The 24,417-nt window shown below is 34.7% G+C and overlaps 1 protein-coding gene across 1 annotated transcript in view; it reads right to left on the bottom strand.

Annotated features, from left to right (window-relative positions):
- Positions 1-3,344: 3,344 nt before the first annotated feature.
- LOC111033081 (death-associated protein kinase related-like) overlaps positions 3,345-24,417 on the bottom strand; it is a 53,314-nt gene continuing 32,241 nt past the window's right edge. Inside the window, exons 2-6 of the mRNA XM_022313671.1 lie at positions 12,365-12,577; positions 11,289-11,427; positions 6,404-6,579; positions 6,098-6,277; positions 3,345-4,883 (exon numbers count right to left, since the gene is read on the bottom strand). Coding sequence (XP_022169363.1) covers positions 3,524-4,883; positions 6,098-6,277; positions 6,404-6,579; positions 11,289-11,427; positions 12,365-12,577 — 2,068 coding nt within the window. The 3' untranslated portion in view covers positions 3,345-3,523. The remainder of the gene's footprint in view (positions 4,884-6,097; positions 6,278-6,403; positions 6,580-11,288; positions 11,428-12,364; positions 12,578-24,417) is intronic.

Below are 24,417 nucleotides of genomic sequence, written 5' to 3'. Positions count from 1 at the left end.
ACAAATTTGGAGGAGGAGTGGATATATGAGTAATATGCACGCGCCCACAAAAATTATCTCTAGATAGTCTAGATCTATTATACCACTGCTAATAGGTGCCTTCTACTATCTATGTGTTTACAACCACAATAATCTGTAGTCCAAATTTCTTGAAAGTCATAAAAGCGAGATCTCCTAATAGTCAACATAATGCTTTTTGAAGTGTAATCGAAAGACAGTCGGAACGACCGATTTTTAGGCCAGAACATTGTAAGTTTTTCTAAAACGGATATATCATATGAATTGTTATTTGTTATTGCCCATTTTCAATAAATGTTGAATGATTTAGTCCATCTACAAGTCTACAACAATAACTTAACCTAACTGTTCCACAATTATGACAATATCTCCAACGTCGACGAACACAAGTAAAAGATAAAAAAACCTTAAGGACCTTTTTTTTATAATCTATATTATATTGTAAGCGTGTGTCAGTCATTAATCACTATTTTTAAAAAGTAAATATATATTATATTATAAAGCAAGTTAATTTTACAATTATATCATTGTTTAAAAGGATTATCATATTTTTTTAATTTGTTATAATAGTGATCTGTTTTTTGGATTCGTGACATTTCTTGAAGGACTTCCTCCTAAAGCCACCCGTACGTATTTTACCGATCGGTACGCCAGTTACCGCTATGCTATATCTATGTGTCTGAAACAAAAAAATAATAGTTACCGTCCAATGGAACGACGTCCACGATATCGTATTTGATATGAATGATATCGAATTGACAAATTTATCATGACTCGGGGCATTGTATAGGCCAGCGGTCGCCAACCGGTGGTCCGTGGACCACTGGTGGTCCGCGGTGAAAATTTAGGTGGTCCGCGGAAAAATTTGAACTTAACTTGCAATATTATTTAATATATATAAATAATATTAATATTAATAATCACTATATGAAAAAGTATAATTGTGTCATGTTGCTGTATCATAAATAAAAATAAAACCTTTTTTACTATTTTACATGTGTACTTTTTTATATTAATTTGGTGTACAATTTATCAGTAGTGGAACGGTATTTATGTAAAAAACTATTTTAAGCTATACGTGGTCCGTAGAATTTGGAGTATGGACTTAGTGGTCCGCTAGGTCTAAAAGGTTGGCGACCGCTGGTATAGGCAATATAGACACATTTCCGTTACAGAACAATAATTTCAATTGTTCAGAAATATAAATAAAATTGTGGCAAGTGGCATATTTACTTCAATACCGTACTTAGAGTTTTTAATATATTATAACAGTATTTAAGTTGTATTCATCCCCTGTCTAATATTTGCAATTCTATAGCTCACATTATACCCCTAATAATAAAATAATAAATGTGTATAGTGTTAGGTATATAAATAAAAATGTTTAAGTAAATACATCACAAATATTTAGCTGCAACGAATACATTATTTATGATATTTTAATATTATTTAATTTGATTTATTGTACTTTATCAAAAATAAATTAAAGTTTTTAAACATTTACTAAACAAAATTGTATTTCTGATCTTTAATTTATTTGGATCTGTTATAATGTGCATCATTCATTATTGTAGCCATTTCTTTATTAATAGTAAGTATATTAATATGAACATATTAAATAATATTACCTAATCTACATAAGAGTTTTTGACCCATTCTCAAGCACAATCATGTTTTCAATGTATACCTTACACTTTACAGGCATAATTAATAAAATCAAATATTAAATAAATTGACTAAAATGGAAAATTATGTGTTTTAAAAAATTGTGCAAATTATTTTAACTTTAATCATATGAAAATGATGAGATCACACACTAAAATTGAAACACCCAAATATCCAGATAGAAGCAATCATCCAAACTTAATAACTTAAAAGGATAATTTTTAAAGTTTTTAATTACCCATCATTAATTATAATGTAAATTAAAAATAAAAAAATATTATGAAAATAAAAATTCTTCATTATATATAACTTAATAATGAAAATTTATATTATAATACCCACTGGGCGATCATTCCTCCCACATGTATGCCAATGCATTATTATTGTATACTATTATACACATTAATTATATTTTACTAGTTATAAAAAACATGTTCAATATATTACAATCTCTAATAAGCATAATCAAAATACTCACCAGAGCACATTCAGCTCATAAAATCAAACATTAATTACATCACTTAAGCTCACAAACAAATAAGTTTTGAGAATTTTGTTTGTGAGCATAACAAAAATCAAAGAATACCATGAATGTTATCATAATAGTAATAAAATCAATTTATGAATTTTGTTTGGAACAAACCCTACACCAAAACAAGAAAAATACTGTAAGGATTTCTAAGGGAGTTTAGTCTTGTAGCAAAAAAAATATACAATGTTTTCGGTTTAATGATTTTCTTTAATTTTAAATTCAAAAGAGAAAATAATAATCATAATCATACATTACACGATAAAATGACAATACTTAAAACAATGAATTTAAACAAAAATATAACATATTATGTAATATATATTATTTGTTTAAAAAATCTTATTTTGACTAGCTTTACACAAATTTTAATTAGAACAAATTTGTATTTAATTAATATTTAATACAAAACGTATAAAAGTTAACTTAAATTGGCTTATAAATTTATACAATATACAAAAAAAAAAAAACAAAGTCTATGTATTATTTGTATAATACATATTTTATCTAAATTTAATTTTGAATTTTGCTAGATTCAATGTACATATACAAAAAAAAAAAAAAATAAAACAAAAACGTCTGCATAAATAAATTGGTTGCTTTGTTCAAGATAAATCAATGTATTTTTTTTTTCAAATAACAAACGTTAGAGTTTTATGTTTTGAGCAATTTATCACATTTCCTCACATAATAATCATTATTCATTTGGAATTATAAATTATTACACACACATATATATATTATATATTATCAAAAAGAGTAGTTAACTAAATTAAAAAAAATATATAAGAAAAAACATATACATGTGCAGATAGTTTTCAAAAATCAGTTCATATTATAAACACAATGCTGACAATATCATAAATCATAAATCATAATTTGTTTTCGAATAATTTAAAAAAAAAAATAATAATAATCATAAACACGTTTATATAGAGACGGTGCTTGTGAAGAGACTACTAAAATGTTTAAAGAGAAATAGACAGAGAATCACATATAGAAATCATACAAACGTATTACGTTCAACATGTTATTAGTATATCATAAAATATTTTAATAGTTAACGAGCAAACTGAAACGCGTATAATTATCGAGTTTCGAGCACGAAAAGGGATGAGAATTTAAACGAATTCGGAGCTCACCAAAGTCTGTCGAAGAAGGGAAAGAGAAAGACAACGACGGCCACAAATTAGACAATAACAATAATAATATTAGTAAAATAATAAGAAAAATAACCGTGTGATAGTAATAATAATAACAATAAGGTCGTTGCTGCGGACTAGATGCGGCGGAGGTTCGGGCGGCGAGCCGTCAGAACAGGTCGGACGACGACAGTGGCGACGACGTCGATGTCGACGACTTATCCAGCACCGGTCGGGTGGCGGGTCCGGCGCGATGCACCTGGAGTTTGCGTATCCGCGACTGGACCGTCTCGCACTTGAGCTCGCTGCACCGGGCGTATCGGCCGCTGCCGCCGTTGGCCTTGATTTCGCGTATCACCACCACGTTGCCGTTGCGCTCGCGCATCAGTTCCAGGCCCACGCACCGGTTGTCCCGTGGTCCGGCCGCATTCAAGACACCGCCACCGGATTTGTCGTCGAACACTCGAAGTCGGGCGGTCGGCCGGCAGTCACCGCACCCGTTTGCGAACTGCGACATGGCCCGGGCCACGGCACCGCTGCACTCCTTGGGCCATTTCCTACGATCGCCACCGGAAGTGTCCCAGACGTTGAAGCACGACGCGGACATCTTTCCCAGCCTCCGGGTCTGCTGCAACAGGTCGGCGGATGTCGGTCGACACCACGACGACGAAGAGGAAGACGAGGAAGACGATGACGACGAGGAAGACGGATGGTCCAGAGAGTCTTCCAGTGATATTATGCTGGACCGGTCGCTGCTCGAATCGATTGAGAACTCGCTGACGGTGTCACTGCTGCAGTCACTTACCGACGAGGTGTCAGCGCTGCTGCTGTTCGGAGTCGACGACGTGGACGGTGCTCGCGGCCGGTGGTGGTATTCCGTGTGATGAAGTAGCTGAGATGACGGTGACGGCGGCGGCGAAGGTTCGTCCACCACGTACACCCTGCGGAACGTAAACGGCACCATGTCACGTCCATCGATACGCGCCAGTCCTCCGACGGGCATAGTCTGCGTGCCGTTGGCTCGGCTCAGAGTCCGGCACGACGGAGCGGCGACGTTGGTGGAAGTTGTAGGTGGGGGCGACGGATTGGATCCATTGACCATCCGTTCGCAGCTGTCTGCCAGTTCACGGTCCAACCGCCTGACCAGCGACTCCATGTTGTCCTTGAAAGATTTGCGCCTAGACGCGCTCATCGCCGGCACGGGCGAGTTGTCGCAACTTTTGGACAGGGCGGCAAACTTTTTCTGTTGTTGTTGGTGTTGGTGGTGTGGTTGTTGTTGTTGTTGTTGGTGATGGTGCTTGACGGCAGTCGTCACGGGAGTGGAGGTGGCAGTGACGCGGTCCACAACGTCAGACAGAGCGTTGGTCACTGTTGCGCATATCGACGAATCGGAGGCGTTACTGCTGCTGCTGCCGCCACCGTCCTGTCCACTGAATATTCTCGAGGGCGTCGTGCATGTCACCGACGTCATCGTCAGCATTCTGTGAAACCAACCGTGTTCCAAGCAGTCCTTGGCAGTGAGGCGATCCCTGCAAATATCATATTATATTAGACTGTGTTTTACAATGTCAAATTTGCATTATTATGGTATACAAATTAATTTTTTCATATCATGCAAATTGAATATTAATTTTGCGGTTTTTTCGTAATGTTTCCCCTTTTACTGTCCAGACATACTCTGACCGGTTTAGATAGTATTAAGATAGGGATCAGCATTGTTATACGCACATTAATTGAAAATGAAAAATAAAAATCGACGAATTTTGAACTGATGACCCACAAATTTAAGTAAAATAAAATATGATCAACTCTATTCAAGGACTATATATAGAAATTAATAGAGGAAGAATTTTAAAACCAAGAGTTGTGGGGTATCCACATATTAAATACATAATATACGTCATAACAGAATCGATGACGACGGATATTAAATTTAATATTTCAACGATTTTCCACGATTTAATTTGTAAAACAGAGTAATAATGATTTGAAAATATATATTTATTTTTTAATAATAAATTACGATGTCACCATCAAAGCCAATTTTGACAGTTTCTCACAAAAACAAAAGTTAAAACTCGTGTATGTCATGTCAAGTCGATTCTCGGTATTAAGAGAAAATCCTATCGGAACTAATCGACTACTGCACTGTTCCCTAACGTATTATTTTATTCCATTTAGGCGCGTTTTTAATTGGTCAATTATCTATAATATTACTTTACGAAATATTATCTATACAGAACACTAGAGCAGGCATCTAATCAAAATCGTATTTAAAACGAAAAATTATATTTTCAATCAAATCATCACACTTATCGATAGTTACATAACCCCTTGGAGTAAACTATAATATTATGTATAATAAATAATATACATAACCGAATATACGTGAACGGATACTAATAATTAGTAATTACGTGTATCTATCTACTTCAAATATTGTAACTAGTTGGACCTACATCATCCAAAACAAAGACGGATGCGTACATGTACATACGTACTATGTGTTATGGAAGAGTTCACCGCGAGTTAATACACAATATGATGGGCGTGTTATACCTTAGAGACGACCAAAATATTTTTTTTCTTCTCAAATCGACAATATTATTGCTTAGGTATATACCTATGTTATTATCTTTTTATTTACTTTCTAGGCGTATCGCGTTGATTAATATTTAAACTGATCACAACCACAGATTCATATTTTATATTACTTAAATTATATGCACCCCGGACAACTCACCTGGGGTTTTTCACCATCAGCTTCTTCATGAGATCAATAGCATCCTCAGATATATCCTGAAATAGATCTTCAGGAAAATCGAGCTTGCATTGTGATATGTTGCAGAACGTTTCCTGTTTGGTGTCGCCGCCAAACGGCGAGCACCCTGTTAACAGTACGTACAATAGGACTCCAATGGACCTGCGACGAAAAACAATACATTATAGCGAATAATCAGTGAACTATGATATAAAGCTTAGATAATATCGTATAGTGGATTCTAAACGTTACACTATTGTGATAAATGTCATCGCATATATTCCTTACCACATGTCGGTTTGAACGTCGATCGGTTCGTAGTTTAGCACTTCGGGGGCTACATAGTCGGGTGTGCCAAGTATTTCTCGTACGTCGGCCCCTTCGCTGAGGTACCTGGATATGCCGAAGTCACATAGTTTTACATCACAGTTTGGGAAGTCAGCAGTCAGTACAAGGTTTTGAGGCTGCAACACACAATTACAGTCAAGATTATAAGATTGTGTTTTATTATTTAATGAAGCGATTGATGGCAGCGAATTATTAATACAGTTATAAAATAATATTAAATAACAAAAATAATTTGGTCGAGGTGTACTTAAAACAATATTATAAAAACGTAAGCGATGGTAAAATCAGTTGTTAAATATAATTTTGAAACTTTTTTTTCGACTAATAGTAACTTTTTTGAAAATTTAATCACCGATATTTATTTCGAATTATAGTTATAGTAAAGTATATAATGATTTTACCCATCACAACGACCAAGACCCAAAACTCGAAAAACGCAGTTTTTCTCTCGATGTAGTGATTTCGCACAATACACATAATAGTAATATTATAGTTTATTTTTAAATTTTATGCTGTGTTAATTGCTAGAGTGGACAACCCGCACACATTTTCATCAGCTGCTTCATCGATTGCGTAACACCATGGACGGACACACACACACACACACACACACACACACACACACACACACACACACACAAGTACTGATTATTTCTGCGGATTCTATCCTGAGGAATGATTAAATTGTTTACAGCACATGTGTAAGTAACATTTAGGAGTATTATTGAAAACACCAGTTGCAAACGATGGTAGTACACACGAGCAAAACCACGTTGTGCAAGACCTATGACGATTAAAATATAAGTTATATAATCCCAGCGTGTGCGATTTCTACGATGCAAATCGTTCAACAATCCAAATTGATGAGCATGGTCAAAGCGTTTAAAATAGGGTCGTTTGATAAGAGAGAAAAAAGTCAAAAATATCTGGCACCAGAAAAAAAAAAACTGTCGACACGTTAATCGGCCGAAGACGAACGCCGTCCGATTTGTAGTCTTGTCAGAAAATGCGATTCCTGCTAGTGTTACGGGTCACATTAGCAACGGTCGTTGTTTTCGTTAATACTTATTATTATTATTATTATTATTATATTCTAGCGGTGGCGTTGTTATATTGATTTCCTAATGTATTTATGATGTATTATTATGTTGCAACAAATCGGACGAGTTTTAACCAATTTGTTTCTTCCAAACCAATTTACTGCATGCGCTACTATATTATATAGTATATACGATGGCCGTAAAGTACCTTCATTTTCTTTTCTTGCGTGAGCGTCGTAAGTATATATATCGCGTTTTGAAACGCATTATGCACAGGCGCACAGAGTCATCTACCGACGCCATCTTTACTTGCGTGTACCTATCCGACCGAACGAGGAAATCGACGAAGAGAGCTTACCGTAACTATATAACACCGAGCAGTTTACGGATGATGGCAAATTGCGATTATCAATATAATTACGGCATTACGCACCTAGCAGTTGACTGCATAAGGTCACGCTCATCAGTTTTTTGATCGCACAAAAGTACGACATATTTTTTTTTGCAGTGATAGCGAACAGTCGGAGGCCAAGGGCGATTTTTGGCGACAGTTAAGAGCGCTAAAAAGATATGTAGAACGAGCGTCGGCATATTTATTAAAATAATATTAATCCTATTATATTGTTGTGGTATAACAATTATTATTTAACTGCAGACGTCCCGGACGAAAATAATAATAGATATAATATATTACAGAGCCACGTAGTACATAATAATATTATAAATGAGACCACGTAACAGCTAATGCGATCGACAATAATTAAAAACTGATAATAATAATCAAAATGTTGTCATTGTCCATTGTTATAAAATGTTACAAAGCTATTGTCCATTGCCTGCAAATGACTAATTGTGGCATATAGTGCTATCAATGCTAACATATTAGGCGATTCTTTTAGCAGTTAAACAATAATTCAAAGAGTATTAAGTTATTGAAAATATTTTTTGTTAAATTGTTTAAAATCTATACAAAATAGCATTTTTAAAGTTTTCACTTTTTTGAATACCTTACAGCATATATTTTCTTTTTCATATATATGTACCAACATTTTTAAGAAATTTCGCCTAAAAAAAGTTTTTTAGAGATTATAAAAGTTGATTTATTAAAAAAAAAATAAGTATTCACTGTTAAGAAAATCAACGTGACACAGTGTACACTGTTCAAATGTAGGTATAATGTTTCAAACAACTCCGATTCAACGACGTGTAGCCCTCCAATATAATAAAATAGTGATGAACTATCTAGATTACATGATTACATGCATCTGTCCAACACATTATAAAAAAATAATGTGCAATCCGTTAATGGTATTTTCCTTAAATATGCGAGTTCATACTTTTAATAGAAGACTGTCGGTAATGATAAATAAATTCGGCCATAAAATCCGAAAGGCTCTCTAATAATATAACCAAACACGGCCACTAACTCGAAAAAACTGAACAAAACAACGTTCTATCAAATATCAATGTTAAATCGCATATTTTGTAGCTTTGTCCGATACGTGTTTGAACCGAGCGAGTGGTGATTTAAATATGTTGAAACTCGAAACGTCAAATTTCCACGTGTTATGATATCTGAATGTACTTGAATACTTACATATTTTTAGAAATGGTCCGACGACATCTGAGAAAGTTTACATATAAGGCGGAGACGCCGTTATACCGACTATATAATATTATATTGCTGTATTGTAGTGACACTACTGTTTTCTAGCGATCTAGTCCGAATTCCAGACACACTCCGCAAACCTGTCGTCAGCGCTCGAGTTTTTGTTTTAATTGCTTTCTCGGACGAAAAAACCCATCGGAGCGTGAATATTAAAACATGAGAACCAGGATGCGTCATTTAATGGGCAGTACTTCCATCGTCGCGCATATATACATATTCTAACCCCGACAACAATGCGTATATACCAATCGCTTGCCCGCACATTAAATTATTATAATATTAACATAGCTGCATCGCAGGACCGAGCTCATATCCTGCCACAGTTCTCACCGGTGCTGCCAGGTATATAATACGTATAAAATAGGGAAGGAACAGGAGAATACGCGGCGCTAGTATACGACTGATTTTTTCTACCGAAATATGTCCTTGTACATGTATAATATAATAATACACTGTATAGTGTATACATTATACAAGCACAGAAGACTGAAATTATATAATGAATTGGGATTTAATTTGTTCTGTCGGTAATAATAATATTAACTCGCTCACGCCGTATACATTTTCATCGACCGTCCCGAATAATCACCAGTCTTTTTGGATTGAATAACATCCAATACATGTTTCATAAAAGCAATCACATCCATTGTGTGCGAACGCCAACAATTTTTTGTCACCGGCGAAGACACGGTGAACGATTTTTAAGCATAATAATATGCTCGTCTATAATAGTATAATGATAAAATATTATAATGACGCTGTACGTTGATATAATTAATTTATGGTGGCGCATATCTCTTGCGTGCGGTTAATTAACAAAACAAATAACGGGCAACTAACGCGACTTGAGTACTTGACAACTAAAACGTGGACCTAACCAGCTGCACTGTGGACGTTAAACTACGAGTCACTTTTCTTGTGTATTGTGGGAGGAGTATAACTATATGCATACATGCGTGTAATAATTTTAAAAAACAATAACTAAACAATTAATACATTATTGTACTAAGCTACAAGCGTATACATAAAATAATAATTATTAATTATTACGGTATTCGAACGATTACAAAAACCTTAAAAGTCCTATTTAATCGGAGGATAGGAGACTATAGAACTATAGAAATATAGAATACAGACGTTTAAAAGGTTTTGTCATAGTCAGACACGATAATTAGAGCATAATGGTCTTGGGAACATAAACGTCTGTAATTAATGGCTATTAAAATTATGAGTATTCTTTCGATATAAATTTCCCAGGAAATACTAATTGATTTGTTGTGTTTGTTTGAAAAGCAATGATACGAATAGTTTCCCATGCGAATCATAGATACACACGATAATATAATAATCATATAAAACAAAAGGTAAAGCCGTGTAAGATACAATAAAAATTAAAAGTCCTATTCTTTGCATTTTTTTCCGATATTTATTACTCATAAAGTTCAGTTAATATAACATTTATTCAATACTAAGATGCAGCTGTAGTTATTTGTGCGCGTGAGATAATTCAACTTGTTCGAATAACGACGAGTTTTTCACTCATTTCCGGTAATAATATTTCCAGTCAAAAATCGAGTTATATCAAGTATAAATACATATTATTTAAAACACTGCATTGTCTCTGGCTGCGAGGTTTATGGATGTCATTTGTACACACACACATGCACACAATACGCATTTCAACAACCTCATTCATCACCACACACTATACACAAGTCCCACACGTATATTGTAATAAGAATATTACACTAATGTAGACAAAAGAGAGTGGGGTGAGGAATAATAATATTATTTATCAGCTGACAAGACGTCCGGTGGCGGTGAAGTTACAGGGAGAGAAGAGGGACGTACTGGAGTTTTAGAATCGTTCGTCCGCTCTACGGTTAACGGATCCTGTGGTTTAACGATTATACTAAAACAAACCAACAAGCTTAAACAACAAATCAGTAAACCTATGTACGGTGTCTTTAAATAATAATAACAATTTTACCATATATTACATTATGATAGGTTATATAGGAAGAACGGAAATTATGGGTGTATTATTATTAGAAAAAGTTCCGAGAAAATGATTTTATCGTTACGTTGTTTTGTCATCTTTTTTTATCATCCTTACCTTGATGTCTAGATGCGCGACGTTTATAGTGTGCAAGTAGTGCAACCCATCAAGTATCTGTCGCATGAGTCGCGCCACCTCTGGTTCAGACGGCACTTCGTCCTTATCCAGGACCATTTGTAGCTCACCACCAGGCGCCCTGAAAACGAACGGTAAAAACTGTTAACAACAGAGATAATTTTATAAATAATAATTTTGGATGTCATCCAGGATATCAAATTCCAGTTAAAATATACAGTCCTAAACTCAAGAGTTAAAAAATAATATTATGTTTTAACTATTAGGTAACTATATATTTATAATGTTCATTGATATATTTTTTTTAAATAATGTTATCTATAACAGTATTATGGTAAAACCTATAATTACTGAAAATATTCTCATTACAGTTCATTTATATTTTCACTAGAAATCTCAAAAAAAAAAACAATTTTAACCATTATTCACACACTAAACCACACAATATTATATATAGGTAGGTACACTCAGTTTTCTGAGATGTCGACCAACCTTTTGAAACCTATTTAAAAAAAAATATATAATATGCATAATATACTCTGTGGGTATGTACACACAGCACACATAAAATATACAACATAAAACAGACAATAAGTGTAATTAAAGAAGTAGACCAACGCGTTTGTTAAAAAAATTCGTACGTATTGTATCGTTTGTTTTTTCTAAAAAGTTTAAAAAAATATTAACAATTAAAATAATAATTTATGTACTATAAAATAATATATGTTAAATGAAGGCCATGTGTGTTATGATGATTTTTATTTTTGTAAGTAAACAGTATTTGCAAATTATGATCATATATTCAACGATCTAATACCAATAAAGTGATATATTGCAACCATAAAGGTAATGTAAGGGATAAATAGATATAAAACCTTCATATACAATAGTTTAGGTTTGAGTTGTACATTTAATTTGCATAACTTTGTTTAAATGTATTGGACTACAGGACGGTTTAATACGACGGTAAATTCCTCACCTAATAATGGCGATTATGAGATTATTCTGCGGTTTCATATATAAATCGTACGTTGCATCATATTAGCATGTGTACTTACAGTTCTAGTAACAATATCATTTCGGTACTGGTTTCGAACACTTTGTAAAGGTTGACGATGCGGCTGTTGTATGTGCAAGCTTCCAGCACGGCCACCTCGTGTAGGATTTCGGGTCGCAGGTCGGCGTTCCGCCGACGTTTCCGCAGGAACTTTGCCGCATACTGTTTACCGGTCTGTTTGTCTCGACACCTCCTGACCGTTGCATATTTGCCCCTGTTATAAAAAAATAACCGAGAACGTTAGTTTACAGAATGCATAATATATTATTTTACATGAATACACATAACACCGCGATTACGGTAAATATTGCAATGATATGCGGCGCTGCGTGAAAAACGTAAACATTACAATGACGTAGGTGCTGCACTGTTGTATAGTAGATAGGTATATTATACCTGAAATGGATGTATGATGACATAATAATACAATGCGCATAACTTTTCTCTATGAGCTATTAATTAAAACCCCAAAATCCACAAAACGCCGTATACCAAATATAGGTATAAAAGTATATATATATATAGGTACTTATAGTTTTCGGTAATTGCGCATTTCGTCATCAGTGCGAAACACAGAGGTGATATACTGCAGCATTTCGATTATAATAATACATAATGATGTAGTTATAGCCGATACGTACATATAATAGTTATTCTACAAATTCATACCAAACGTTCACGCCCCAAAGATTATCGGGCGCCGCGACCGGACGTCGATTTCGTCATTATTGCTTACCTTTGAAAATAATAGAAGCCGTAATATAGTATACAGGTAGCAAGCGATTTGCACAAGTCGCAGCGACAACGCGATTCGGACGAGAGGTATATATTATATTGTAATGGTCGCGACGACAGGAAGTTTTCGCGCGACGCATAATGAAGGGGCCGCGGTCATATATAATAATATAATAATGTGGCACACACACCTTTTTAAAACAATGACGATTGCAGCTGGAGAAAACGAGCGCGAATTTAAATTGGACGTTTCGATTACAAACCTCGGACGCACCTAGCAGGGTCGCTCAGTATATATTATTTATTCCGCCTACATCACCTCGCACAAACGTACAGACTAATATTATGATATCCATTATTACGAATAGTACGACATTCGACGATTTTCCCAGCAATTCAATCATCCGATTGCGTATACTAGAGTTGTATAATAGATCGCCACGGATACGTTATTTTATGACATTAATTAGGCACATACACTGCTGCAGAAAGGACGGCGCTATGGTTCAAAACGGGAAAACTCGTATATACCTATATAAAGAAACGCCACACACGCGCGCGAGTCTCTCCGATTTCCTCGGACGTGCGTATACCTACTACCGGTTATGTATATATATACATAAACTGTTTCATCGTCGTCCTACTCGTCCCGCAGTCTTTCGAAACGTACACACATCTCGTGTATTACGGTGGCGGAGACCATATAATAATAATAACAATAAAAAAATCGGAATTTGCGAAATTTGCGAAATTTGCGAAATTTCTCGCGACGAGTGCGGCAAAAAAGGCCGCGGCATTGCGACACGTATCGCCGCGCCGATGGCGCCAATCAAGGCCGCTTTACGCACATCCTACTATACTTATATATATATTGACGCGTGTGATACAATAAGTAATGTAATATATTATATAGGAACAGGATATGAGTACGCACGTCGACGAGAAAAGTTGGCCACTCAATCACATATACATGCCGCTTTTGGAAAAATGCCAGGCACAAAGTTTACGCCGAAACGTAACGCGTGTAAAATATATATGATAGAATATTATTGTATATAGGGTTTAAAATTCTGTCGCATATAAACACTGATGTAAGTGTAGCATATTTTTTGAATCAAATAGAGTAAACGGTAATACTGTACAATCCGCAGTGACAGTTAGGTTAGTAGAGGAAGAGTAAAGTTGACAGCACTAACTATAACTTTTAACTTATATTTATCTGCAGCGGTTAGTCCTTCCCCGGAAAAATCTTGTATAGATACTACAAGTACACTGGTTGTACCATCGCCAGAGATGATATCTGTGGGATAAATACATCATAATATAGTAGTACCCGCATAAATAATATATAATATAACATACGAATAGGCCGTGATAACAGCCACCGTCTGTCGAACAGACGTAGTTATTGTATATTATTTCGTTATCGCGAATCGTGATTTTTATTTTTTCTGCACGACATTTTATCGACGAACGATTCTCAGGAAAATTCCAATTGCTTATATATATAGGAGGTACGTGTCATCATAATATATACATACCTACGGTGTGGCGTATACGAAGACACGTTATATTGTCAGCGACATAAAGTTGAAATATGGACTTTTTCTCACGTCGAAGTATAGGTAGGTACTAACTACTCGTCATCGTTTCGTCACGCGTTAACCCCGTTTTACCAGCGGAACGAAATCTTCGATTTATATATATATATAATATTATATATCTAGTGTATCATTTTGCCTCCGACACAAACGCGGCACAACGAGAATAATACATTATATATAATGTATGTATACGTATATTATAATAATAATGCGAAATCACTTATCCACACTGCAGACACGACTGCGCAATGGCCAGCGATATTAAATATATAGGATCGACGAGATGAGAGGACATCTCGGTGAGATTTATAACCTTAGCGGTGTCGGTACAAACGCGCTTCAGTCGTAAAACGGTCGAATGCGACAAATTTATTTTTCACCTCGTCGCGTGTCAAGGTTGAATTTATTTTTTAAGTACACCGCCACTGCCATCATATAGACGTATATGTACTCATGTGCATCGCCATTAGTATATCTATACAAGTATGATATATAGGTAAACGACACTTTATAACTGCAAATACAAGTGAAGACGCCCATGGGAGAAACAAACACTTTTTGGTCCAGGTTAAGCACAAAATATAAATTCTCTTCATTTATTAACGCAGTATATTGCACCTATACATACTGTTTTAATTTAACCCACCAAACGCATATTCGTTTTCGATTTTTTTTAACAGTTTAATACAGAACATGTTTGAATAATCCGTTGTATTTGCGGCGGCGACTGAATGGTACCCTTGCAGTGGTTACATATTATTATCATATACAACAATTTCTGGACTAAGTGAGCGCGTAGAAAAAAAATACTTTTGGTCTTTGGTCGAAAGTTGACTTGCATATATCTGTTTCGACTTTCTATTCGACCCGCAAGCATATATTATTAAATACATCATTATGTTATAAACACCTCGAAGAACCAAACCGACCGTGTCGCAGATTGATATCGCCCCCTATTATAAGACAATAAAATAATATACGTTAACGTGTATATGTTATTAGGCAGAAATGCAGAATCGACGGAGGGCGTATATATTATGCATGTAGGAACTGCAGTTATTCAAACAAGTATCATTGACGAGAAAATAATATAATTGCTATATACCTATGCCTTATATATATATATACAGTGTACATTCACAAATCAAAAGTGTTTTTTTAACACCGTATAATATGTTATTATAAAAGGTATGCGATGGAAACAATCGCTAACGAAAATACTTGGTTCCATACCCACTGTAACATATTAATATATTATGTATATATATTACACCTATATTACCTACAGCATAATAGCTGCGTCTAGTGTGCCGCGATGAAGATCGGCCACACAAAACACATTTATGATGACCGAATAATAACAATAATAATAATAATAATAACATGTACCCGCCAAACTTCTATAGAACACACATAATATTATAGAAAACGGTTTATTGTGCAACGTTACATTGTCGCCGGATTTTCAACTGCACATATTATACACTTTCACTGGTTCATAACGCTATGTTGATAACAATATACAAATGATGTTTATTATCATCACGTATACACGCAGAGTTTAGGTGAGATATAATATATAATATGTAGAGTGTGTCCCTCATAATTGTATACATTATTTTAACTACAAAGTCAAAATTATTAATGATGGGTCCACATATACTGTACAAACACAGACGTTTGTGAAGCGGCCGAAAAAAAAGTAGTTTCGACGCAATTGTCAACACAACATGTTTTTAACGACGCCGATAGACTCAAATATTTTCGATTTGAATTTGAAAATAAGGAAAAATAACCATTGCACCCTGGACAACCCGAGTCGGGTCTACCTAATCGATGCAATTAATTATGAAAAGTAATTTTTAAACACATAATATATTTATTAGAATGTAACGAGCATGATCATAATGAGTGTAGGGTATAGGTACGGTTTACGTAATCGGTACGATTCATGATTAATTTTTTTAACAATATAAAATCATGATACACAGGTATGTACACAGGTATATATTTATATATATATTTATCACAATCAATTATGCAAAAAACGAAGACATGATATAAACTGAGAAAGAAACTAATTTGACGTGTTAATACTATTGTGTAGGTACTAGGTACATACGCAGTATATGCACAATATATTATAATACAGGTACAGCGTGTCTAAACTAATCATCGAATAAACTCCAGACGACGACTTAATCGATCGTTCCGATCACCACACTGCGTCTCCCCTGTCTACTATAATAATATAACCGGGTTAACTACAATCGAAAACTTTGACGGACAAGCTACAGCGCGCACGTCCGCCTGTGCGACGCGGAATTAGGTCTCGTCCGTATGGTCTTTATCGCGTCGTGTATACTTTCTAGACGAGAATGTCTCGACGCGGCCGATAACGAATAGAGAACGACATGATGTATGGTTGCGATCGATGTAGGTATAATAATATTTTAGGTATACTTGATAAAAACTATAGGCAAAAGACTGTCTGAGCGTTCAAAAACTACTACCCGCGGGTCGTCTATGGAAAATCGGAATCAAAGAGAGAAGAATACGACACCTATCCGGCGGTTATATATACGTGTACATCATAGACATAGCAAGCGCAATTTAAGGGATGTTAAAGAGCACATCTACATCAAAGAGACACACAGTTGTAAAAATATACCAAATTATCGTTTATATATTTTATATTTTATTATCTACTTACTGGGAACATTTTTAAATTGTTATTTACAATTTCCCAAGTACCTAAATATAAGTAAAATTTTTTAAATGCATAGATACCTCAATATAAATCTTTATATTATTGAACACTTGGTATTGTATTATTTTTAATACATTTAATACATTTTATATTGTACTATATATAATACATTTGCTACAGTTTGAAAACACTTCATGTTTATATTTTGAGTAATATTTCATAATATTTTACTTTAAGTTAAATGATGGTAATCAACTAAGGCGATAAATTACATGATTATGTCCATAGAGAACTTAATTCAGTCTTAATATTGAATTTATTTAAGGTATTATCATATTATAGATCATATATTATATAAAAGATATAGTTATTCCATGTAATATCTCTTGGGAAGACTTTTGTTTTTGCGCGGCCTGTTTTCAGATATCCTATACATCATAACACGGTTGTATCGTATACGGTAATACCTTTATATGCTGGCTCACAGACCGCAAGTTCGTGACGATAATCGTTAAAAAACGACCTTCCCCGGACGCGAGTACTATATTATATACATATACATTATTGTCATTGCTACTGAAGTGACCCTCCCTTTCCACAGTCTTGTATAGCAAACAGGAATACTCGCGACGCAAAACGGTATATGTTAGCGCGCGTCCCGCATACGCAACTAGGCGATGAGGTCATTCAGCGTTTAGGTCCGTCCGAGAGGGAAAGAAAACGATTTATTATTATTATCATAATATATTATATAGGTACACACACGGCTGTTGACCGCATTTTGTCAGGCAAATTGAGTCGTCCGACGACGACGGTCACGTGGTATTTTACGCGCACAGCTATTAATAATAGTGCTACTAGGCATATAATATTATCGGCATTGTCCTTGCCCAGACACTGAAAAAAATTATTTGTGGTCTATTTTTTTCACTCTACCTGTATTACTGGTGGTAAATAGTAATACAATAAAATTCTATTATTATATACTACCGCCGACGCCAATCATTCCGCGTCTGATTATGCAAACACACTATATCGTCACCGTAGTACATTTCGTTTCTTTTGTTGTTGCCATTATTATTTTAATCGCGAACGCCCACTCCTCCAAGCAATAGCTCTGTCAGCCCGACAGGAAATGAGGCAGGGCGCAGGTTTTCACAGGGGCGTGAATTGGAAGTAGTCGTTGGAGTCCGGAGACTTAAACGCACTCGGTAGCAGCAGATTAGTGAAAAAAAAAAAACATTATAACACGGGATGAATTAGCAGCTTTTAAACATATGTTAGGATTTGCGGGGTGAGGACTCAATGTGCGTGCTAATCAGATTAAACACCTTTAAATAGGTTGATGTTTACACACTGCGTATCCAGAGCATATATGATCAAGATTATAGGGCAGACTTTTATGTAATTACATATTTTTACTATTAAATAAGCGTATGCTGCACTGCGCAAGTCTGATAATTATTTTAATTCCATATTGAACCCCGCTGTACAGAAGGTATTGATTTTTGTTTTAATAGTGCCTGTGGGAAGTGTAAAATTCATATTTTTGAGAAATACAACAATATCTATAATATCTACTACACCTTTTTTATACCTTTATACACAAATACACATATAACATTAAATAATATGTAAAAAAACCAAATGTAAAAAATTAAGTTATTAAAATATTTAATAATTCAGCACAAAGTCTCGGCCTGTCGTATACGTTTTTATATAATAGCACTGTAATACTACTACTACTTATACCCAGTCTCAAAATAATACGCGTTATTAATTAATGATTTCAATTCTGTTCCACGAACAAGAAATATTACGCTACAGCATATGAAACGAACGAAAATAATTAGATAATATATATAATGTATACATCATACCATTATGTTTTTTCATTGTGAAAAGCGATATAATAAATGCGTTAAACATACAACATGGCGATAACGGGAAGCCACAACAGCAAAAATCAAACACAGGTTAAGTTTAACAACAATTATTTGAAAAAATATACGTATACTAAATAATTAGTTAAGGTTATAATTTCTCGAAAATGGACCAGGCGGACAGCGTCACAACGGACAACAGCCAGTCTGTGCGAAGGGTGGTCACTATTGTAATGAAAAGTTGTGTTTGTATATGTAACCATAAGGCACGACGCCCTCACACACTCACACATTTATATACATTTTTTTTTAATTTTAAAATTTTATAAATTTACGCTAAACAGCTTTTAACACTGGTATCAACAACTGAAAGAACGATATATACATAAATAGTTTTGACAGTAAAATAATGACAAGGGTTAATATAATAAGAGAGAGAAAAAAAAGAAAATTTTATTTTATTCCATGGTTTCAAATCGGATTTACGTGTGTATAATACCTATAATCTATATATTATATACTCAGTACTCATCACGTACTTTGCATTGTGCGAGTGTGTATTACTGTAAGAAAAATACGCATACGCGTTGAGGGAGAGAAAGAGTGAGAGAGATAGATATGACAGTTATTGTTCAATCATTCTGCACACACATATGACGACTATAGTTTGTACACAGAGATCGCATATATATATATGTATTCAAGAAAGAGACTTGCACGTCCGAAAGGACATCGGACCGTCTGTTGTCGGGTCAAGGACACTATACGCTGCTGCTGCCGTTGCCGATGCGGTTTCCAATGGTCGCACATCGCCGCCGTCGCCACCAGGACGTTGACTTTACCTCCTGCTCCGCAGCCACCACTACAGCCACCGCCGTCACACTTAAACTTAAGATACCCTCCCTCCCTCTACCGACACCCGCCATTATTATTATTGCTAATATAACGATATTCTCGATCGCAAACAATAATAACATAGTTTATTATAGTAACTATACACGGTCCCACACGGCACGTAATACAATCATACAATATAATAAATTATTAATAATACACCTATTTAAGGGCTATTAACAAAGTTGAAAAAGTTATTATGATGTTGATTGGTTTTCGCGGTTTATGAGTTGTAACTAAAGGCCAGACAATGACATTTTTCGAAGTTTTCGTCTCTGCGAGTTAGGAAAAGTATGTAGTATACTTGCCTACCTACATACATACATATTTCATACATCAGATTTAGATTTCAGCCGTGCGCGCGTGCCGTACAGTCTAATTGAAATTAGTTGCGAGCACCACCAAAGAGGAAATGCGCTGCAGCCCGGAAACGGCAGCGGCGCGGATCCGAAAAATCCCCGGTCGCTGACATTACCCGCGCTCACTACAATACAATGCGTAAGCATCACTTAACCATAATAATATAACATAATATGAGACATCTCCCCCAACGGCATCCTAGTCATCTTAATACGTGCCATAATGTTCTAATTGTCAGGCTAATTATACGTAATTTTATCTCGTTTGTTTCGCCAAAAATGGTACGTTTTTGATATCCGAATGTTTATATCGATCGTTAAAATACTTCATCAATTCGTTGAGTTAAAAAGTGTATACCTAGTCAAAATATTTTGACTTATGTAAGAGAAGACATAGATTTTCTCAACAGCTGATTAGTTTTTTGGAGTGAATACAACACAAAAAACATTTAAAATTATCGATTTGTGTATATTTTGTACATAATTCATCATAATAATTTGGAAAAATGATCATGTTTATTTATATCTAATTAAACATTATTTATTTACAACAACAAATATTCAGGGAGTATCGTTTACACAGGTAGGTAGTATTAATTTTGGTTAATGTTATAGTTCGTCGCTCCTATTTAATAATAGCGAGAAGTTCAGCGTTTACAATATGTGAAGGTATAAAGATTTAGTACATCACGCAGCCAGATTATTAAATTTCAATCATACTACATATACCTTCTAGTCTTTTACTATAAATATGTATTATATAATATTCATTGATCCCTTCCCTAATGACCAATAAGGTAAACTAAAAAATAGGTGTGAGCCGTGAAATAGTTAGTGAAAAGTGGGTCACGTCTGATATGAAAAGTTTGGGAACCACTGATCGCAGATGTATATTATTAATTGAATATTACAAGAGATTGTATACACAAATCATAGACACATATTTATGGTTTTCCATACAATGTTATAACAGGTATAATAAATATAATATTCACCTGTATTATAATAGGTTGTGCATAAAATATACGAGTTTAAATTTTTGCGACCCAAATGATACATTTCATATTTTTTTTAAATAAATTATGTTTGCTTGTATATTGCATAAATAGGCGTGTTTCTTGTCACTTGAATATAATAATTGGATGAAACAATTCAATTACACTATAACAGTAATTATTCAAACGTAATAAAAATGGTGTGGCACAAAACGTGATGCACTCCTTTTGCTCGTTTTCCACACATGTCATAACAAACGTATTGCAGTGTTTACTGAAAGACAAATGCAGTTTGTCTAATGAATTACATATTATACATAAATATAAATATGTCCAGTGTGTGTATTCACATAACCCGTATATTCACCGCTGTTTACCATAGTGGATAACAACGACAATTATTACATTATCTTTCAGTAATCGCATTCACATAATTTTATTGCATAGGTATTATGTATTACCATATTATAAAAAAGCGCATCATCATAGAACCATATATTGTTATTTTATTTCATTCCTTGCAACAATGTGTATTTTTTTTTATCGAGATCTCGATCACATACACACACTGTGCAAAGTAGTATGTATATAGGAACGTCTGATGTATACATATAGGTAAACACACATATGCTGTACATATACTCAAACACAAGGACATGGGATCATTTTCTATCAGAACGCTGCATTTTCAATGTTTAAAATATACAATTTATTTAACGAACCAATTACGCAACTTAGATCTTACGTGAAAGTACATGTTCAAAATATTAATAAAAATAATCTTGAAAAAAATTTCAAAACTTGGCCGTCGGAACAAATTCTGCAGACGGCAAAACGAGTAGATATATCGTGCACAACTAACCAGAGCAAATCGAAGTTTAATGAAGATACGACTCTAGCAGGGAATAATTCTATTCTATTGTTCAATAACATAGACGACATAGAAACTTTATACATTTATAGTAATTCCTCAACTCTAGAAATGTAAGAACAACGTACCTTTTACCCATGGGTACAATCAAAACATATAAATACAGACACTACATCAAATACAATTATTTTTTATAGCTGGTATATCAACTATCATTTAACGAATATCCAAAATATTAATAATATTATAATTTGATTGATAATCACGAAAAAACGCATGCTCGATCGACCGATACGAACATACGTGAATGGGTGCGTTTTTTCATAATTGTAATATAGTAATTAAATTGAGATACTATATACACATTAAACCCAAATTAATAAAATATAAAATTTTATAATTGACACGATTTATACACAATCTTCGGATCAATGATATTTAAAAAAAAACTTATGATTATAGAATTTCAAGCAGGTATAAATTAGTGAAAACAAAATCGAATACTTAAATAACGTAATGCGTGCACTAATTTTTGTCATCAGCCGTACATAGTATGTACAAAAACAGACTAGTCGTAATAAATGTTTCTCTTCAAAACGATCGCCACATAGGAAATACAGGGTATTAAACGAATGTTACCCGTTTCTTCTAATCGTAGTTTTATCTCACGTAAAATCCCGTGGCAGACGGAGGCGATAAGAAATAACCCTCAGATACGCGCGGCCGTTGCACTGTCGTATAATAGGAACACAATAGTACATTACGCGAATGACATTTCCACCGACAAGAGATGACTATGGCGTCGAACCAGTTGGCGTGGGCGACAGTGCGACACACACACAAACGAGGTGCATATATACGTGTTTAATGAATAATTAATAGCACATACAATCGTCGTCCGTGTTCGCAATGGATATTTTTTTATTTTTTTTTTATACATGTAATATAATATATTTCTTTCCCTCACCCGGTGTTATCGTTAAACACGAACCACCGCCGAGACCCACAACTCACGCGCGCACAGAGGTGTTATTAATAGATCCGGGGCGCAAATGGACCGCGGAGCTCTGAACGGAGAAACACAAGAGACTATAATACAAAATTATAATGTCACGGCCGGACGACAAACAGCCGTAGGTATTATAATAAAATAATAATGTATATAGAAAAGAGAATAATAAACCTGTTCCAGACTCAGGGTATCGACGCGGGCAGAGGGCAAAACGAAAACATTCCCGCGGGAGACAAAAATAATAATAATGATACGAGCTGTTGCTATATCATATCAAACGGATAATTGGTAAAATATAATTTTTTTATGGAAATGAAAATTTCCTGCAGACCTACAGTGTTGGTATAACACATAGTAAATAATAATAATTATAATTATGCTCGTGAACAAGATTCAGATAAAACGACAACGGACGGCCGGCTTACGGTTTCCTGCGGGAAACTGCCGATGCTGCAGCGATGGGACGTATACAGGTACATGATATTATGTAATATCTAATTTAAGGAGGCGACGTTCGATACAAACCCGTCTAGCGATGTGTACTAGAATTTCGATCGCCGGTTAAACGCCAATACGATTATAACAATTACGTCCATAACGTTTTGGGTTACGTAAAATCCTTTCCAAAAACTAGGAATAAGTTTAGGACACCGCCTGTTCCTTGGAGACTACTACATATGTGATTCATTATACTTCATCAGTCCCACGGGACATGATTGACCCTTAAAAACAATCTGGTAAAAATATATGGACTGTATCATGGATATGTTATGTACGGTATACCTACGTATAATACAAGTGTAAGATATCTAAGTGAGGAATTGTGTGCGTTATCTCTGGTTTCGAGAGTGCAACGTTGAAACTTATTTTCATACATTACTCACACAGTTACACACATGCACAGGGACGAACAACATGACGAAATAATTCGTAGTCGAATTAATTTTATTTTACGGATTATATTATGCTATAAAAGCGTAAAAGATAATGA

This window comes from Myzus persicae, unplaced genomic scaffold (genome assembly GCF_001856785.1).
Source record: "Myzus persicae strain clone G006 unplaced genomic scaffold, MPER_G0061.0, whole genome shotgun sequence".
NCBI classification, from domain to species: Eukaryota; Metazoa; Arthropoda; class Insecta; order Hemiptera; family Aphididae; genus Myzus; species Myzus persicae.
The sequence above is the reverse complement of the archived record's forward strand: the minus strand, read 5'-3'. Positions and strand labels throughout refer to the sequence as shown.